This window comes from Calypte anna, chromosome Z (assembly GCF_003957555.1).
Source record: "Calypte anna isolate BGI_N300 chromosome Z, bCalAnn1_v1.p, whole genome shotgun sequence".
Classification (NCBI taxonomy): Eukaryota; Metazoa; Chordata; class Aves; order Apodiformes; family Trochilidae; genus Calypte; species Calypte anna.
In genome coordinates, this window is record NC_044274.1 from 64,504,494 (window position 1) to 64,526,332 (window position 21,839).

General features: G+C 38.7%; 1 protein-coding gene across 1 annotated transcript in view; it reads right to left on the bottom strand.

The window, feature by feature from the left end:
- Positions 1–7,420, bottom strand: part of SHOC1 (shortage in chiasmata 1) — a 57,315-nt gene extending 49,895 nt beyond the window's left edge. The window contains exons 1-4 of the mRNA XM_030467780.1: positions 7,376–7,420; positions 3,628–3,757; positions 2,965–3,046; positions 76–266 (exon numbers count right to left, since the gene is read on the bottom strand). Of these exons, the coding sequence (XP_030323640.1) occupies positions 76–266; positions 2,965–3,046; positions 3,628–3,757; positions 7,376–7,420 (448 nt within the window). The remainder of the gene's footprint in view (positions 1–75; positions 267–2,964; positions 3,047–3,627; positions 3,758–7,375) is intronic.
- Between the last annotated feature and the right edge of the window lie 14,419 nt (positions 7,421–21,839).

The following is a 21,839-nucleotide window of genomic DNA, read 5'->3' on the forward strand; positions in this document are numbered from 1 at the left end:
TTTGTTGTTTGTGTAGCATGCACTCTAAATTATGGCTCCATGAAAAGGAAGAAAATAATGAACTAAATTCTTTACCTTGCCACTGTTCTTGAAATTCAGTGGCATAGTCAGTCTTAAAATGTCTTTCTTGCATGCATTCTTCCTCAAAATCATTCTTCTTAAGTAAAAAAGGTCTTTCTACCTCAGTCGGAGAGGAGGGGTTTGAGCTTGGAATAATGTCTACTGATTCATTACTAATAAGAAACTCTTCGCAAGACATAGGTTTCCTAAAAAGCAGAAAAAATATTTCATACTTAATCAGTTGTAAAAACACTGTCATAACTTTTCTGACCCCTCAGTTAATCAACAGCATTCAAAAAGACACTGTAAGAACTTTTACAGTCACAGTACTCACCAAAGATCAGAAATTATAGAGTTGTTATCATTGTTCACAAGATACACAGTCAAACTACATGTTCAGTTTTTTTTCCTGAGACAAAACCCTTCAATTTTACATCCAGCGTTAAACTGTAGAAAAGGATAGTGTCTGTAAAAAAGCATCCAATCTATTGATGTCATAACACTTGTGACAAAAGTTTTCTGCGGGTAAAATTTATAGCTGAGTTTCAAAAATCATGATTTTATCGCTAAAAATTATAGTAATAACTGCAATAGGGAAAAGACAGCATAAGTGGGGAAACAAATACAAATAATTTTCATGTCACTCTTCATACTCATCACAAGATCTCTACTATTTGTCATAAAAAAACCCTGCTTGTCATATGAATCACAAAATAATTTGATTATAGAGAAAAAAAAAATCACACTTGTGAATTAATTATGCATCTGGATAAAATATTTGTAATTGTTAATTGAAATGTGGTCGTTTTAATTCTATGTTATCCATGTAGATTTACTGAAACAAACTGATGAGTAGTGACAGCATTGAATACCTCAATAACAACTGATTTCTCAACTGTGCAGCCTATTGATTTACTAATTTTTTTAATAATCCCTTGTGTTACACAATCTTGTTATTCACTAGCAATAGTGAGTAATGTCTACTATATAACTTTAAAAAGTTTTAACTATTTTACAACTACTCAGTACAGCTGAAAACTTAATTTTGAAACTACAAGTAGCACAGTTCACGAACAATAACTATGCAGTATTGGTAATAATTATTGTTCAAACTTCAACATGACATAAGGTTTTGAAGATCCATAAAACTTAGAACACTGTGCCACGTTACACATGGGCCAACTTCACTGGTTTTCCTATTGTTTTATGCAGGTCATGGGCAAGTGAGTCACTGATTTGAGACTACATGGGCCAGCCTTTTCCAGAGTCAAGACCTTAGTGGTGGTGTTCTGGATAATGGTAAATATTTTATATGAAAGACAATGCTTAAGTTTGGGAACACAAGTTCAAGTCATACAGCTATGCTTGCACAGTGTTTTGGACTCAGAAGGCACTGCAATAGAATTAACATATTTAGTGTCAACCAGATCATTACAATATAAAGTAGGACTTCCAGGAGTCTATTTAAAATATGGACAGTTGAGTCCCATCATCAAAATATGCATGGTAATTAAATGCATGTACTTTCGTAGGTAAGGGGGTTTTTCCAATTAAGCAATCTGGCAGTATCTAGGAATTATAGACTCAGTTCCTTATCTCCTTTGCTGCCAGATGTCCTTTCTCACAAACACATCTTTCCTCCTAAATGTAACTGCTCGCTCCTTATTTTCTAGTGTCATTGCAACCAATTATTAATTGGGACATAGACTAAGATGTCTTTGCATCGGTTCTGCAGCATCCTCATAACATTTATCAGCTCCTGAAGGTGCAAAGATGACTTTTTTCCTTTATTTTTCCTGAGGATGCAGAAGGTAATTCAATCATTCTTCACTGCCGCTTTCAGCACTAGTCTAAACATATAGTCAAAACTCATTATAAGGGAGAATAATTTCAGATGAAATTACTTTTGTAATTACTTTATGTGATAAATCTCAAAATCTATATAGTTTTATTTAGAAAACAGTGGTGTAGTGGTGACATTGATAGATTCTGGACTGAACTAAAACCCCAAAATATAATCAAATGCTTCCAGATCACAGTATCACAAGTTGAGGCAATCCCAAGCACCAATACAGGCTGAGCAGTGGCTGGCTTGAGAGCACCATGAGGAAAAGGGCTTGGGCGTGCTGGTGGATGAGAAGTTCATCATGAGCCATCAGTGCACACCTGCAGCTCAGAAAGCCAGCAGGATCCTTGGCTGCAGCAAGAGAAATGTGGCCAGCAGGTTGAGGAAGGTGATTTTCCCTCTCTACTCTGCTCTCCTGAGGCCCCACCTGGAGTCCTGTGTCCAGTTGTGGAGCCTTCAATACAGGAAGAGCAGAAATGCACACAATTTACTAGCTTTGCAAAACCATAATTTCCTTTCATATCTCAGGTACACTGTAAAAACTGTGCTGCAAACCTGTTCTTAAAATTAACTCCATTTCAGAGATCACTTGATACATTTTGACTTTATAGATATAACTTAAGAATAAATAAGTCTATCTTCAATTGCTGTAACACAAATTTGACGTTTTATGTCTGCCTTTCAAAAGTCTATAGATACTATTATTTGAATTGCTTCATCTGCGGTTATGAGAGCCAACTGCCTTAGAGAAGGAGGAAGGAAAACCGTGCTCATGCTTCCTCTTTGTGTTTATGCACAGATTTCAGAGACTTTCTCCAAGGTCATAGGTAGATTACACAACCATAAAAAAATAAAGAAGCTGATTAACTCAATAAAACCCACAATACTACTTTTAGTGAAAAAGCCATCTTTAAGGGGCCTGCTACAGTACACAGTTCTAGAACACTGTACACTTGCTATGATGATAAAAAAATTCTATATTATGTTATCATTAGTTTATGATTCATGAAGTACCTGAATCAAAGGAATCATGTATATTTTTACTTAAGTTTACTGACTTTTTCAGAAAATCTTCCACGGATAGACTTTTCTTCCATTCATCCAATGCTGAAATAGTGAGCATGTTCTGTGTTGAAGTAACTGAGACAAAAAGAGAGGAAAAGAATCACACAGAGTACATTAAAATTAATATTTATGTGTATACACAGGTTTTAAAGAGGAAACAATGGTTTTAATTACCACTAGCAAAAGCAAGTGCAAATACACCAGAAAGATGCAAATACTTTTATATTGTATAAAATACAAAAGTTTAATATTTTATATTATTCATGCTTGGAAATACTAATTTTTTTCTGCAGCTCAAAACCTCAGCATCATCTTCCTAACCTCTCCCAACTAAGTAGATTTTGTATTTTACTTATCTCTGATCATTGCTTTTTTTCCATAACCACATGTCCAGGCAGAAAGCTTTCCAGATATCTCTACAAACTAATTAAAGATCATGCTTATTTATGCTGCCCTATACAAATAAATATCCATTACCCATTTGATTCTCCTTAGGCAATGAACACATTCTACCTTCATGAGGTATATGAACTGACATACTACTACTTCCAGAGGTAATTAATTTTTTAGCAGATTAATCACATATACACATATACAAGCTTTTCCTTTTAGCTTTTAGTAAATCTAAACTAATACTTAAGGACTTCTTAACATACTTCTAGTCCACGGCTTCCTATACTTATCATCAGCAAAGAGTCCATTGAGATGATACTTTTCATCTTGTTGTAAACAGGGAGGGAAGCAAAGGGATAATCTTGAGATGGAAAACTTCTGCCTTGCCATGGCCTGCACAAAAAAAAAAGCATGTGAAAAATTGCTAGAAAAACAGTTCCTTTTTTTTTTCTTTTTTTGCAGTGCCACTTGAAATAGTTCCACTGTTTTCACGTGTTTTCTACTAGAACATGATATTTCATACTTAAACTTCTTTTTTTTGGAAAACTGACACAGTCCAAACTAAGAGAAGATACTAACATTTACTGACCTGAAATTTGACTTCTAATCTACACATATGCAAAACTGCACATATGCTAAGCTACACTTACCTAATATTTGCATGTGCAACTACCATCACTTATCTTAACCCTTGCAGTGGTCTCTTGTGGTGATATGTGTGAATTAAAAATTCCTACTAATAATGTTTAAAGTGTTCATATGATTATACAGCCTTTTTGCTTTCATGTACCATGTTGAGCTAACAAAAGTCGTATATAAATCCTTTTATCTTTAATAAAAACAACAGGGGATCACAGTAGTAATTAACTGCATTCTAGAAATAAACAGTCAGTGTGGCAGTCCCATTAACTCTTCACTGAATATCACCTTCAGTAAACTACCACATTGTTCTTTTGTCACAAAAGCCTGCACACAGTATTATATAAATAGCATAGAAGCATAGAATAAACAGTGATCTTAATAAGCAGGGAAAAATTAGTCTTACTCAGGAGTTTTAATTCTATTACTTAGAAAGAAGTGGTACTCAAAATTCTGGGGTGTAGAAGGCATACATTATTGGAAGAAGTAATTAGCTATAGAAATGTGGAACAACATCAGGAATTAAACTACAAACATCTCTCTAGTTTTAAGCCCAGTGCCTGACTTCAGGTCTGTTGCTTCAAGATCTAGAAATGTCCACCCATATGAGCACATGTTGTCAAGCCAGTTCTACTTTGTACTGTTTGACATCTCAGGTATCAAACTCGAAATAGTTCACTGACTAGGTTTGCTACCAGAAAAACAGTGTTGTTGGTGTACTTTTCAAACTTTTGTTTATAGGCCGAGAGAAAATGAAAAAATAATTTTAAAGAATAGATACAGAAAGAAATATGAATAAACACTGTCAGTTCTGTGAAAGGTCACTATTACAGATACTATTCCCATTTCAGTTTAATCCCTTGTGGGATAGCTACAATTCTGTAAATTCTAGTCAGTTTCAACAAAAAAAGGCAAAAACTACTACCATCACAACATCTTTTCTTTAGGAGGCTTTTGTAAAAAACTGATACACACAATACTCACACAATGCATTCCCTCTTGCCTAAGTCAAAGCATGACATTTCCCCAGTGATCTTTTCTACAAATTCAAACAAAGAAGGCAGAAACACACAACCACAGGCAACTGCACTTCTGTCTTCTACATAATGCTGGTCATACTGTAAGAACTGCATTTATCATAAAGTACAGCTAGTTAAGTTCCTGGTAGAGATCAAAGGGTCAGAGAGCACTGATGACAGCCTTTCTCTTCACTAAAATAGGATGTAAGAATTGTGACATAATTCAGACAAAGAAGACAGAAACACACAACCACAGTCAACTGCACCTCTGTCTTCTACATAATACTGGTCATACTGTAAGAACTGCATTTATCATAAAGTACAGCTAGTGAAGTTCCTGGTAGAGATCAAAGGGACAGAAAGCACTGACGAAAACTGTGTATTTTACAAAACATTTTCAATTAATTTCTAAGTGTACAGGTTAGGGTGAATTCATTCACTTGATAAAGTTTGCCCATACGTAGACTTTCTTGCCTTTCTCAGATATACAAAGGTGTTTTTCAGTGCCATTCTTAGCAGTTTTGGCATTTAATCATATTTACCCTTGTTTCTCAAGGAAACTGAAAGGCCTCTATAAATTTCTCCTGTAACCAAAAGATATTATGTGCATCTTTGTACACATACAGCTTGTATATCTTGTCAGTTTATAATGTAAGAGAATGTTGAACATCTAAAATGACTCTGTAATTACACCTGCAACACTCCAGGAATCAAACTCGTGTCCCTAATGAGAGAAAAGGCTCCTTTCTTCAAAGATACATTTACAGCTGGAAGAACTATAGCTGGCGTTGATAAAAGAACATTATGAGTGGGACTCTACACCCACTTAATCTAGGTGCCTGCAGCAATCAGGGTTTGTTATGCTCATAGAATTTCAGCATATCCTATTAACTGGAAGCATTAGATGCACTGGATATATCAGATGACTGAGAAGTCAATTTAATTATCATGTATTTTCTATTTTCTGTGAAAAAGATATTAAAAATATGTATATATTTATATTCTGGAACAAGAAGCTGCAGTTTTATCACAACGTATCCCTTGTACAGTCAGGTCTGTAACACCTTTAAATGGGCAGTCACATCCCTTAACCTGTTCTGAGCAACATTCACACTCTGCTTCAGAGCAGTCATTTAGCAAGCAAGTAAACATTTAGTTTCTACTACTTTTCATCTGTCCTGTTGTCACTACTACTCTGCTCCTCAAAATTCAGGCAAAAAGAGCCATGAATTGTACCTCTTCTTTTTCACATGATAGCCCACAAGATGTTTTGCTAAAACACCTATTTTTTTATTTGCAGACAACACAGAAACGTTTGAAGGTCAAACTGAATGGAACTACTGTGAGAAGGTTTTCCCACAAATATTAAATGCCAGACTATGTGATAATGGAGTTACAATAGAAAAAGATGTCCTTATTGCCTCAATCTAAGGAAAACACCAGGTACATACACAGGTACTATATGGAACAACAGCTACACTCTTAAGAAAAAGGACTGTGTTTCACAACAGGGAGCTCAATTTAACCAGAAGTGTTACTGCTGGACCACACCCTGGGCTGCATTTTTCCAGCCACATGACAGGAGGACTTCTGTGTGTACTTGCATTCTCTCTGAACTCTTGAAGGCATCGTGTCTTGCTACCTCATTCTTCTGTTCACACATGAGAAATATTCTCTTTTAGCAAAGCACCACTCTGCCAGAGAAGTTTCTCATTTGGCCCATATCTTTGAAAATATAAATAAGCAAAAACTCAACTAAGAGATAGTGTGCTTCAATGATAAGCAGCCAGTAACATCACACAGATGCAGATAGGAAGGAAAATGAGGCTTCATAAGGTTTCTGTGTCTTAACTGATCAATGTCCACAAAGCCTAAATATTCATTGTAGGCATGAAAAACATCTGCTCTCAGTGAATTCAATCTAAACCTTTACAAAAACTCTATCATCAGTAGGGAATACAGTATTGTGTATCACTACCCCCATACATATTGAAGTAGCTAGAAAATTGGATTTGAGCTCCAAAAAGGTAATTAATCAAATATTATGCATTGGAAGGCATAGTGCACTCTCCAAAGAAAGCTCTAAGCAGGAAATTGGTTTAAAATACAATTACAAAGGCAAGAGACACTCACAAAATTTGATGGACCGCAGTGTTTGCACCATTGTGCTTCATTTCTTTATTTAAAAAACATGGTAATCACGTCACTGTTATACCAGCAAGTTCAGCACAACCTCACTGAAACAGAATTCCTAAGAAAGTAGTTCTCCATTTCTTTTTTAATGTGCACTCAATCTCTTCTTCAGTCACTGCCATTTTCCTTTCAAAATGTCAAGAAAAAAAGAAAACTGTACCTCATATAAATAATCTGTTGAATGATACTTTAAAGCAGCAAACATCTTGGTTGTGATGTTTTCAAGACTTCACTTGTCTAGAAAATATACAAAATACAGGTTAGTTAAAAACTTCCTAGATCATGCAAAAAATTGAAAAGACTGCAATTAGGGTACAAGAAGAATAATTTCCTAATTTCTGCTAGCACATGCATTCTTGGCTGAATTTCTCATATAAGGTGGCCACCAAAAGCATCCCTTCGATCTTTTGGAAGGATTTAACAAACGAACTTGCAGACACTAGATTTTCATCCAAAGGAATCAGGCTTTTGCAGGTTCTTTTAAAATAAGCCTCTTGCTGTTCATTTCACAGAAAACCCTTCAAACCATTAAGTGAATATAAGTAATACAAATTCCTGCCCCCAAGAAATAATTTTGAGAAATTAAGCAACTGGATTGATTTTTATGTATTCTAAATTAGTTTTACAGATAGTAGTTAAGCTACCTAGGCCAGTCCCTTTTCAGTGCCTTGTGTATTTAAGAGAAGACTTTTTTCCTCTACTTCAGTTTCATTAGGGAAAGGCGATCACATAGGCCAGTAGTGAGCAAGAGGTCTTGCTGGGACAGCAGGTCTCTAAATTGATGCTTCTGAGAGGAACTGGGAATGAGATGAAAACCATACAAGGACAGAGACACAATGTGTGTGCACAGCAAGATATATTTTTACTCAGGTATGCATAAGGCAAGAGAATAGTTGTCCTTACTTAGAATTAGGAAGGAAAGACAAGGCTAAAGCAATATATTTCTATCCAAAAAGTGTACAGTGTAATTGAAACATAACCAATATAAACTGTGGTGCCATAAGAGAAACTTGTGAGAGAAGGCTGTCTTCATATTCATATCAGTAGGTGTCAGTGACATGACATGAGGCTAAAATCACCTTGTAGCTATGCTGGAAGAAACAGATTTTGGTACAGATGTAACAGAATTGAGAACCATGAGGAAAGAATAATTAGGGGCTGGTTGCCTACTTGAGTGGAGTCTGGGCAGAGAAGGAAAGTGCAAGGAAGGTAAAAAAGGTGGGTTCAGGATAACAAACAGAGAGAGTTATAAAATTATATGGAGAATAAAGAAGAGGGGAACCTGATGGAAGGAGTGGGGATGGTTAGACTGCAGTGAACCCAACCAGTGGACTAAAACCACTGGGGATGCTGAGTAAAACATTTCATGTAATTTTTTGGACCCTCCCTAAGGTTGATGTCTGGCAGTATTCGGGTGGGAGGGTGAAGCAAGAAGGGACCAGTTTGTAAGAAGGGACAGATTTGCAACCTAATACTAAGAGCAGAGGAATGGGGAACTGTAAGTTAATAGTATTGATGTGTATCACTTTATACAAGTATAACCACGCATACAGATATTAAGCAGTAGAAGTAAGTGCAACCACTACTCAGAGTGATAGAATTGTGGATTAATACAGCTAATACTAGTGACCTGCTTAGCAGCCAGTTCACGGTACCATAGTTTTTTTCACGGAGAAACAATAAGACTTCAGCACCTGATCCTGTTTCGTTCCCAAGAACACCGTTTCAAGTGAAATACGCCGTACTTCTGGCAGCAACACGTTTATGAACCCACTGAAGGAGCTGAAGCTACCTCAGCCGGACGCTCTGGAGCGGTGTCTGAGGTGAGGGAGGGATCCGCACAGCCCCGCCCGGGCCGCCCTCCCCTCAGTGAAGCTGCCGCCAGACCCCGCCCCCGCCCGCCCTCCAGGCGAGATTGGCGCCTCCGATTGGTTGTCGCGTTCCCGCCTTTGGCGCCGGGCTCGCTCCCTCTAAGCCCCTTCGCCTCCTTCTCTGACCTCCCCCCCGCCCTGTCAGGACCGCTCGGTGAGCAGCGACCCTGGGCTGGAGGGGTCCGAGGCGTGCTTGTTACCTCGGAGGTCGGGGAATGTCGGTGTTTGACACGGAACGAGTCCAGAGAACGGCCACGAAGACCATCAGAGGGCTGGGAGCACTTCTCCTACGAGGACAGGGTGAGAGAGTTGAAGTTGTTCAGCCTGGAGAAGAGAAGAAACCGGGGAGACTTTAGAGCAGCCTCCCCAGTGCCTGAAGAGGGCTACAGGAGAACTGAGGAGGGGCTCTCTATAGGGGCAGGTAGTGATAGGATGAATGGTTATGGCTTCAGTCTGAAAAAAGGTAGATTTAGATTAGACACTAGGGAGAAATTCTTTCCTGAGAGGGTGGTGAGACACTGGCTCAGGGGGCCTGGAAAAGCTGTGGCTCCCCAGTCCCTCAAAGTGTTCAAGGCCAGGTTGGATGGGGCTTGGACAACCTGGCACAATGTGTCCCTGGCTATGGTGAGAAGGTTGCAATTAGGCGATCTATAGGGCCTCCTCCAACCTAAACCACATTGTGATTCCTCGGAGCTGTCACAGGGTGGTCCACAGAAGTCCCTTTGAACTGACAAGGGATGTTGCTTTGTTCCTAAATACTGCAGACTTTACAAGCAGTGCTGATGAAGGGTCAGGAGCAGATAGCTCCTAATCTCTGTATCAAAGAAGTATTCTCAGGAGGAGCAGATAGGAGAGATTATAGGATCTTCAAAGCAGACCTGAAAATATTTTTAAGGCAGTAAATTCAAGTAAGTCATTAAGTTTTATCTTCTGTCCACCAGTAGCAGCTTGCATGGGAGAAGCAGCTAAGGGAAGAGATAAGTTTAGTTTTGAAAGTGATTGTATCTAAAACTTAAGCGAACTGGCAGTTACCTTGAGAACAGGAATAGAACAAGGCCAGAATTTAATATCCAGAAATGCTTCCACTTCATATGGTCAGCAAGCATAAGAGATGTCAGTATCTATAGATAGCTGTCACTTTTAGGGAAAAAAAGATTTTTTTTCCTCTTTTTAAAAATTGTCTTCCTAAATAGCTCCCACAGTCCTGAGGCTGCTGGCTGTGGAACAAATTGTGTGTCTCAGCAGGCAGTTTATCAGCAGATTTCTGCTGTGGTCCAGACTCTGATTTATCCCTTGACTCAAAGAAATTTCAAGACAAGTTGTGAGAATGCTCTTTGTTGTCTTGGTTTTACATAAATCCTAGCTGCAACTAGGCTCCAGCTGCTGTTCTGCTTGCCTTCTTAATGTGGTTTGCACCACAAAGCCCCATCACATTGGGTATCTTTAACTCCTTTTACCTTAGAAGGGGATACACACAGAGGATGCATCACAAGTGCAGGAATCTTAGGTATTGCTGCAGCAGGTACGTTTAGCCTGTTGCTGTTACAGTATTCTTGGGAGTCTGGAAAATGTGACACCTCCAAAAACTACTTGCAGGCTGAGTCCCAGACAAGGACAGATTTCGGTGAGAAAAAGTTACACTCTTTACTCGGTTTTAAGAGCTACATTAGCTTTTGTACTTCTCATTGAGTGTAAAAGTTAAGTCAAGAGTATATGATGGGGTACAGGATGTTACAGCAGGGGAATTAACATGCAGTAGCAAAGCTTTTGAAGTACTTGGAATAGGTCGACAATGGCGAATGCTAGGGCAGGTGAGTACCCTCTCCAGCTACTCCAAGAAACAATGCAGCAACACACACTGTGATTAAAGGGACAGAGATATCCTATGAAGATTACAGTGTCTCCAGATCTCCACCCTCTGGATGGCATCCTTTTGCACCAGAGTGTCAGCCACACCACTCAGCTCAATGTTATCTGCAGACTTGCTGAAGCTGCACTCAGTCCCGCTGTCCATGTCCCCAACGAAGACATTTAATAATACTTGTCCCAGTATGGAGCTCTGATGCACAACATTTATCACTGATCTCCACTTGGCCATCCAGCCTTTGACCAGCAACTCAGTGTGACCATCCAGAAGATTCCTTACCCACTGAGTGGTCCATCTGTCAAGTCTCTCCATTTTAGAGACAACAACGTTGTGTGGGACAGCAACAAATGCTTTGCCCAGGTCCTCACAGATTATGTCAGTCCCTCTTCCCTTATCCACCAGTGCTGTAGCCCCCATGTAGAAGGCCACCAAATTTTCTAGACAGGATTTGCATCTAGTGAAGCCACGTTGGCTGTTACAAATCATCTGTTTTTCATGTGCCTTAGCAAGGTTTCCAGGAGGGTCTGCTCCATGGTCTTGCCGGGCACCGAGGTGAGACTGACTGGCTTGTAGATCTTGTGGGTCTACCTTTCTTCCCTTTTTTCAAAATGGGGATTATGTTCCCCTTTCCCAGTCCTTGGGAACTTCACTGGACTGCCACAACTTTTCAGATATCAAGAACAGTGGCTTAGCAACTTCTTCTGCCATTTCCCTCAGAAGCTGTGGATGCCTGTCTTCAGGTCCCCTGGACTTGTGCAGCTTCAGGTTCTTTAGATGGTCTTGAGCTTGATCTTCTACAGTGGATGGTACTTAATTCTATGTGAACTGGGTGGCTTGGATAGAACTGTTAAATCTTTTGAAAATGTGGTTGTATAACCACAAGAGTTTTAAAGTTTTAGAGTTTGATCAACAGCTGATAAAAATCTTCTATATACATGCTCATCTAGCAGGAGGAAAAAAGGCAGAAAAATCACAGATATGAAGGATCACATTCTATCATATATATGTAGTGGTCTGATTGCCTCTTATATTCTACTTAGGATTTGCTCTGTAAATGTGCAACTGAGTCTTTAATGTGCTGTCTCCCGTGTGAATGAAGTAATTAAGTTAATTACAAGGTGAAATACAGCTCTGTGCAGAAGGAATGAAGAAGGGAAGGATAGCAGAAGGAATCTATCTTACAGTCATTATGAAGTGGTCTACGTCATGGTATCATGAAAATGGAAAGAATCTCAGGTAAGCACATGTTTCAGAAACAGAACTATTCTTAGAGACTAATTCTTTATGTCCTGCTTGCTCTTTCTTACTCATGTTGCAAACCCCATTGAATTCAGTGGAAAGAATTCTGTCTTATCAGTAGGGTGAATAAGAGGGTTGTACTGTCTGACCTCTGACTGTGTGTCATCTCACAACCGTCTGACTGTACAAAACTTTGAGTAAGGCTTTCTTTCTGAGATAAATACACTTTATCTGGGTGTGACTCCATTACTGGACTATTAAGAGATGAAATGCTGCTAATGTGTACTCAGCTGCAGGTAAAGAAACCTGGGTTCATCTCAGGTCAGTGACTTAGTGCAGTCATTCAGAGCTTTTATTTATGAATATGACATCAAAGTTACTTTTGCAGCTCTGCTTTTAACAAGTCTAGTGATGTTTCTACTGGATTTTAAATGCAGTGAGGTGGAAAGCCTTTTGATGCTTAAAACTTTCACAGAATTAACTGAAACAACTTGGCGTGATATGTTAATGGCAACCCGTGATACTGAATTGTTTTCACATATTGTAGTGAATCGGCTTTAGATACCAAAATATTTATAGACCTTTTTCTTTGATTCTATGACAAATGGAATAAAACAATATAAGCTACTATTTGTAAAGTAGTCATGCAATGTAGAGTAAAGCATTAAAGTAGTCTATGTGTTTTGATCATGAGTTAAATCAGTTTTCAGTTAAACATGAGCTACTGAAGTGGCCAGCCCAGACCAGTGGTATATGAACAAGCCAAAAATTACAGAATCAGAATCATCATGGTTGGAAAAGACCTCTCTAAGATCACCACATTCAACTGTCAATCAAACAAACAAAAACAACCAGTCACCATCCCCCTAGAGCATGTCCTGAAGTGCCTCATCTACAGAGCTTTTAGTTACCTCCAGGGATGGTGATTCCACCACCTCCCTGGGCTGTCCATTCCAACAGCTAACTACTCTCAGTAAAGAATTTCTTCCTTGGATCTAGTCTAAACCTTCCCTGGTGCAGCTTCAGGAAATTTCCTCTTGTCCTACCATTGTTCACTTGAGAGAAGATGCCAGCACCCACCTCACTACAGTCTCCTTTCTGATAGTTGTAGAGAGCAATAGGGTCTCCTCTCAGCTTCTTTTTCTCCAAACTATAAATATTTCCAATTCGCTCAACCTCTCCTGGTAGGACTTGTTTTCTAGACCCTTCACCAGCTTGGTTGCCCTTCTGTGAACTCTCTCCAGCACCTCATTGTCTTTCTCGTAGTCAGGAGCCCAGAACAGAACACATACTTGAGGTGTGGCCTCACCAGGCCATAGTGCAGTCATTCTTTGCAAACCAATCATACAGGATTAGATGATACAGGATATAAGGGAAAGAATACAACACAATAAAAGTTAAGACTCTTTCACCGTGATTCATGAACACCATTTAATTGATTTTTTTTTTTCAGTCATTGATTTACATGTAGCCTGTGGAAATTGTGTGAAAAAAGCTGTCCAGATAATAAATATGACTCAAAGCATAAATGTCTGACTGACCTTTCACTAGGATTTTTAGAAGTAACAAAGACACACTGTCTCCCTTCTGTAACTCATGCTGTGGCTGAAGTAATCTGTTACTGGTATGATGTGTGTATGCTTAGCTGAAAATGGCCAATACCCTCAGACTGAAAGAGCCTGAAATAGGGAAAATTGTCTCTCACAGTTTTTTAGCTATCATGCAGAATCAGCCCTACCCAGGTAAAGGACTTCCCAGTGATCTGCTTTCATAATTGACATAATTTCGTAATTGTCCTGGTATTTTTGCTTAAATGTAAAAACATAACAAAACTGGTGTCTCAGTAAGATGTTGGTAACAGCAGTTACCCTCAGGACCTGAAGTCGTGATCTCAGCAAGACTACCTTGATCATTGCAAGTTTTTCCCAACTACAAGCAAAAGCCTATCAATGTACATGCTGACGAAGCATTCCTGTTGCCAATAGGATTTTTCTCAACAATTCCAGTGAGAGGGGTTATGGCTTCTTTTCTATCACTTAATAAATTTGTACTGCTGTCTCTAGTGCAAAATTTTTCTCATAGACCAGTAGTGCTTTGATATTCCGTGATTCTTGCATTTTTTGTGCTTATTTCAGCAGTTGCCTGGACAGTGTATGCTGCTGTTAGGCCTCTTTCAGTGCTGCCATATATGCTAAATTCCGACAGTTGCAGTCAACCTGCAGTCACAGATTAGGGTAGCATCAATAAAGCTGACATCCTTCCTGTGCAAGTGACTCATTTTTTACAATACTGAGCTTTTGAAGTTTCAGTCACAGTAGTTCTGTTATTTAATTCCTGATTCTGAGGGAGATTTGTGGTTTATGTATGCAACAGGAAAAAAAAAATCTATGACTTACGTTGCAGATATACTAGAAGTTTAGAGTACATCTATATGAACCTAGGTGTTAGCCAAAACATCTTTGATTAAAAGTGCTAGCATTCAGATTAAATCAACTGATGCTGTCACTGCAGCACAAAAAACCCCTATCTACCCAGAACAGTGCAATCTCTAGATACCTGCACTTTCTGGAGGTCGATCAGGAGTGGCTTTTCAAGCCTTCAGCACCTTCGTCAATGCATTTCCTGGATGTGCCATTTTGGGGGCACACTACATTTCAATAATTTGCTATCCTGCTGGCAGTCCTTTCCTCCTGAGCATACTTAGTTAATTTTTATGCTTACTTTCTGATTTACGGAAGTACAGACATTTCATAATGGTGGAGCACACACCTCATGGCACAGAAGTCACATTTTCAAATAGATGCTTTTCTTTTTCACTTGGGGCTTGTTTGCAATTAAGTTAAAAGAAGAAGATAAAACAAGGAATGCTCTGTTCTTCACAGAAAGCATAGCACACAATACACATGAACCAAGTGTCCTTTCATCCTAAGATGTGTTGTTACATGTCTGTATGTTAGCTTGTATGTTTATGGTAGTCCCCTTTCAAGAACAGGGAGGAGAGGCATGAGGAGAGCTGGTGTTACTAAGTACTGAATCATTTGTATTTTAGAGTTAGCAAGAGTCTTCCCAGTTGATGTAAAGGCCTAAAGAATTATGCATTGTGACTGGAGAATGCACTGAAGTTGGTGGTCTGGTTTGTACAAGGCAGTTGTCTCATTTCCCTAATGAAGAACTGTTTGGCTCTTGAAGAGCACCATTGTAAAGTACTGTCCAAACAAAAATAACAATTATAGGTAGAGCCAAGTCTCTTTATTCCTAGAGACATTATTGTGGAGTTGTGATTCACTGAGGAAATTGGAAGAGTTTAACTGGTGAACAAGCACTGTGGAGTCTCTGGGTTTTTACAGTCTCAGCTATTCTATTTACATGAGCCATGTAATGCACCTCTAAAAGTTATGTGTTAGTATGAAGAAATATGGGTTGAGGAGACTGTTTATCCCACAAGTAATCATTTTCTCCATTTTCTAACTTTTTATGGTTTGTTAAATCAGCTTTTTTTGTGCAGTATTCTTTACACCTACAGGAGTATTTCAGTGGTTTTTAATAGGTACTTTGAATCAGATAGATTCAGGGCTGATCTTACCATATGTTAGATCACTTTAGTCACTTGGAGACTGCCTTTTGTCAGATTACCTCAATCAGAACTCCCAAATTTCATTATAATGTTGATAGCAGTAACATCTACATCAAGATTAAAAATCCTGTTAGTTGGCAGGAATTCACATGACATTAACAAACAACTTCATGGCAGAGAGAGACAAAAATGACCCTTTCAAACAAGACATGTGAAGACTGCAGTTATTAAAGGTACTAAATAATGCTGTGCTACCTTGCATGAGAAGAAATGTCAAATAATTTTTGTTTTACTTCTGAGTAATGAGAAAAACAGTAAATCTTTATATTCTCAGAAAAAAAACCCTGGAAAATAAAATTATAAGGTCTAGAAATGATAAAGGGAGGAAAATAAAACAACTTGATGAACCAGGTTACATAGCTAATACCTAGTTAGAGGGCATGACAAATGAAGAGACTTGAGATCTTATACACTCATCACCATCACTGTGATACATACACCCAGGTAAAGCAAATCCCTCAGTGCTTGTTGTGGAAGAGGTTTTGTGAAAGGATGTAATTGTGCTTCACTAGAGGCTGTAATTATCACACATGTATTTAAACAGCTTCTATTTGCAAGAGCAAAATATGGGCAGAAAAATCCCACAGGAATGGGAAGAGGGCTTCAGATCTCCAAGTCTTTCCTAAGCAAAGTATCTTCATGTGAGACTAAAGAAACAACTCTTTTGTCAGAACAGAGGAAGCTCAAAAGTGGAAGTGGCTTCAATGAAAGCTTCTGAAATAAAAGTGTAATACTTTCATGGGATTTTAATGTGTTTTTTTCATTGTTTGATTTACTTGCTTCCAAAGGACAGAAGAAATGAAGGTTAGTGACAACTAAATTATTATGTTGCCACAGAGAATTTTTGGGCTTAAAGATTTTTGTTTAACAGTTCCTGAGTACTGCAAACTATGCTGTCTTCTTTGAAAAAACAAGTATGTAGGGCATGTGGCTGTTCACATGTGCATACACTGTTTTCTGAGGAGAATGTATTGTAATATTTTTATATAATTATTTTTTTCAGTATGAAAAAATACATCTGTCACACATGTTGCAGCTAAGCCTTGGAAGAAGTTCTAATAATTGAGTAGTACCTTTCTAAGAATACTTTTTGAAGTATATTTGCAAACCTCATTTTATACTAAACAAAGCAGGTATCAAAGTGACAGTCGATGACTCCAGTCCTTGTCTGTTTGCATGGCTAAGGGGGCACATTTAAAAGTGACCATATGAAGAGTTGCTAGCCCCAGATGTTCTTGGAGATACACAAAATACTTAACAGGAGGAGAGAAGAGTTTTATTCCATTGATTTCTCTAAGACTGGAGTTTTATTATAGTTCATTTTACAAACTGAACAGAGACATTCTGTGACATGCCACAGGCACGCTAGCTGTAGAAATTTGGTGGAAGCATAAAACACTACCTCAAAGAACATTTAGATTTGGCTGAGACTTAATCTTTGAGAGTGGCACACAAAGCAAAATAGATGGATTTTTTTCATTGTTTCTCAGTGAAATTATATGGGAGAGGCAGATTAAACTTTTTGAAATTGCAGATAAGGATGGTCATTGGTGGAATGTGTCAGTTTGTTGACTAATGTAACTTATGAAACACGAAACAAGACAGCAGCAGCTTCAGTGGTGCCTCTTCCAAGGTTCAAAGATGACCTTATAAATTGATGTTCTCTCTCCTTGAGTCTAATATCTGTTTCATAGGCTCTTAATGCATCTCATGTCTTTTGAGATTCATTAACTGAGATATTGCTGGGAGTAATCCATTTAACTTTACCCATGGCACAGGTCTGAGTTAGGAATTAGGTTTGATCACAATGCTCACATTGACAGATTGACAGTGCTCACATTCCCTGCCCAAGATGCTGAGGTTTCTTCAGCACCACCAGTGTAGCAATGCTTCTGTTTTAGGTGTCTGTGGAGTTACAAGAGAGAGCAATACTATAAATTATAACAAAGCTTTTTCTTTTTTTTTTTTTTTTTTAGAGATTATACGCATCCTACAACTCAATGCCTTCCTTTTCTAGGGTTTATAACATCCTTTCAAGCTATCACAAGGAACTGTGTCCTTGCCAGCTCCCTAGATCTGAACAAAACAAAGTCCATGAACCATCATGAGAAATCTGCAAAACAATCACGATTTTCACACCAGTGTCTTTAAGATAACAATATATACTTGAGAACTGTGCTTCTGCTTTAAGATTAAAATACACTCAGCAAGTACTATACAGATATGGCAGGAGAATGGAATTTAATTAGGGTGGAAACAAGAGCTGTGATGGCAGAATTTAGAAACTAGATCAGGAGAATCAAAGCTTAGTCCAACTTGTCCTTAAACTTCTCCAATGCTGGGGCACCCACGCCTGCTGGAAGTCAGCTTTCCTTTCACTCAGGCTTCCAGTAGGACCAATGGAAAGATGAAAGATGGAAAAGAGAATGGAAAAACATGTTAAGAGCAAGGTGATTAGAGAGGTGCAGAGAACACTGTGCTATGCATATGTTGGCAAGGGCTCACTTGATGAAGTAGCAAAGGCCACAGGAGGAAAGCCAGAATTATGTTTTGTGGGTTTATAAAATTTGCAGTTTCTAATAAGATTAAAAGACTCTGAAATACAGGGGTCCAGACTTGGGAAGACACATCTATAATGTCCTTAGGGATATACCAAATTTAAAGAGAATTGTCTGAAATTAGATATTGCATCTCAGATGAAGGAAAGCAAATTGTTATCTTTAATACAGGCACTTTTACTGTCTTGGTGTACTTAATATGCTAACTTAAGTCTCTTAGGCATTCTTTCATACATTTTTCCTGCACTTGCTAACAATTGGTAGTGGTTCTACTTTCTATGAGTTCATTTGATGGTGGATCTGAGGTATTTATGTTTGTTTTTCTCCTGCATTTCCAGAGATATGAAAAGTTAGATATTAGAAATTAGATACCAGAAACATTAGATGTTAATGAACTCTTAATAGAAAAAAGTCACAAGGCTGTTCATAATACTGACCTGAGGTTGCTGATTAGCTACAGGGGTTTTTTTCTCTTGGTTTCAGTGTATATTTGTAAATAGCTTGAATAGTTCTCTTCAGGATAGGTCCATGTATGGATAAAACTTCACTAACATCTTGGGCAGCCATTTTGAGCAGCAAACTTCAGGCATGTAGGAAGTTGGGTATGGAGAAGTTAAGTGCTTCAGCACTGGCCCCAATATTAATTGCTAATGTGGCTGATCTATGGAAGTTAACAAATTTTGAATAATACAGCTGAAATGATCATTTGTTAAGTAAAATAATTTCTGATGTATTTGTAGATGGGGATAAATATATCTATGGGATGTATTTAGGGTGTTAAGGATAGATCCTTAGGATCTATCTTAAAATAGGATGTTAAGGCAGATCTATTGGGCTCATGTAAGTTATTAATTATTGCTTTATAATATAAAAGTTTAGTAAAGATCTATTTTCTTGGTTTACCTATCAAGCTTTTTTGATTGTGAGATTTAAGTTTAAGAAACTAAACATTTTTGCACATAAAATGAAGAACAACTGTGTAATAAAGATTCAAGAATGTGGTTGGCATCTCCAAGCATCTTGACCAGCTAGTGTTTTCTAGTTTGTCGCAATAACACTTCAGCTATACCTGTTGAGCTACATTCACCAAGACAGAAAACTGCAGCAGAATCAAGGCAATGCTGACATTAGTAGAAAGCATTGTACTTCATTAGGTGAAGATTTTGTAAATATCTGAATGGGAGGAATAGCCTCCTCTCCATGGCTTGAATTACAGATATGTGCAGTACATCTCAGAAAAGAGGAATTTTTTCCAGGCAGAAACAAGAGGAAAGTAGTTTGAGTGTTAGGGTGAGAAGAAGTACAGGTGTGTCTGGACTGTGTCTGAACTTAAGGGCTTTTTTAATTAATGGTTGAGCAGTTTCCTTTGATAGATGGATGTTGGAGACTTTTGACAGTTCCTCTGTATGCTTCCTTATCACAATCAGACTCAACATCTGATCTGAGCTGAAATGAAGCCAGTGGTTGACATTCTGCAACTTGCTGGGTTTGACAGGTAATAGCATCATACAGCACTGGATATCCAGCCAGATTAACTCCCGGCTTTGCAACAAGACTGTAGTTCAGATATCATCTCAGAAATTTCTACTGAGGTTAGGAGTGACTTACAAGTGAGAGAGCAGAGGGACTAGTTTGAGCATTTTCTTTGAGTAGAAGGATGTGTTGCTGTTGTCTGTCAAGCCTGTCAGTCAATAATGAGGAAAAATGAGAATGCTCTTTCCCTCTGCCAAAGGACTCAGGAGCCCCCTGTAATCATTAGGATGGAGGCTCTTGAACAAATGATAGAATCATAGAATCACAGTGTTAGGGGTTGGAAGGCACCTCTAGAGATCATCTACTCCAAAGCAGGATCACCCAGGACAGGCCACACAGGAACACATCCAGGTGGATTTTGGAAGTCTCCAGAGAAGGAGACTCTTCAACCTCTCTGGGCAGCCTGTGCCAGTGCTCCATCACCCTCACAGTAAAGAAGTTTCTTCTCATGTTGAGGTGGAACTTCCTGTCTAGCTTAAAGCCATTATACTTTGTCCTATTAGTGGGCACCCCTGAAAAGAGATTGGCCTCATCCTCTTGACACACACACCTTGGGTATTTATAGACATTAATAAGTTCCCCTCTCAGCTAAACAGCCTCAGTTCTATCAGTCTTTCAGCAAAATACAGCAAAACTGTAAGGAAGGGAGGGAAGCAGCTGGCTCAGGAAAGTATGATGTCGTGAAAACTCACTTCCAAACCAAATTGCAGTCAGAAGTTTGGAAACACTGATGCTCTTGACAAAGAGGTCAGGAGGAGACGGGGTGTGGCTTTTGACATTTGGGTGGGCATCGTGTATTCAGAGCGTTGTGTATGTGGTTGCATAACCACAGCTAGTCCATCTTACCAGTAAAAGTAATCAAAAGATCTCTCTGTGGTAACCGCAGACTTCAAGCCTGATCTCTGGTATCACCTGCTTCTTGCAGAAGAGTCTGAGGAAGTGAGCAACTGCCATGTGAAATCCCTTGTATGTGGGGTAAGTGTCCCAGCCCATACTACAGTGTGCAGTGAGTGGAGAGTGACATCATGATCTCAGGAGGATTAGCAGCTGGTGATGAATTCCTTTTTTATAGGCTTAACTGTACACTGAACACTTCCAGAATGATAAGATGTTTACAGCTGATTGGACATTATAATCCAAAAGAAATGCAGCTTTTTGGAAGGCTGTGACTTAATACATCAGATGATAGTGCACTAATTTGGAATGCACTCAGAAACTATTTCTGGTTAGGGGAGGGCCTTTACAGAGCAGATCCTGCAAGATGTGATTTTTATGGGTCTGTAGTAAGTAAAGCTCTGCAATTAAATGTTTCAGGGCTATAGAGTATCAGTGGTGGCTCCAAGGAGAGCTCAGTCCTTCTAATTAGAAGAATTAACATAGTCATTGGATTCAGAACTTACCTGAGCTCAGCTGAGCTGAGGACATGTCCATGTTAAGATGTTTTCTTTAGGACCATGCTGATGCTATTTCTGCTGCACTTTGGTAACTATCACTCCAACAGCTGATGGTGGGGAAAGGTAGCTTTGTGGTCAGAAAGCCTCACCTACACTGATAATGACAGACTATACTTCTTCCCATCACCTTTCACCTTTAATTAGCTCTTTCCACACCAGCCGGGTATTACCTGTTTATTGTCTCCTCAGAGGCACTGAATATTTTAACTGCTGGAGGAGGTGCAAGACTGGGCTGGATGTAATAGTGGTTTAATGTAGGAAGCTGCATCTCAGATTTCAAACCATCTCTGAGTCTCCAGGCATTTTTACTCTAACTTTCTTCAGATTTTAGTTAGTTATCTGTTTGGTTTCATGTTCTACACTTGATAGAGCACAGAGCACTGCTTTGGACTGACATTAAAGTGTCCTAAAAGACTAACTACTGAAAAGCTGTCCTCCATTGTACATGCCTTCCATGTACTATCACTG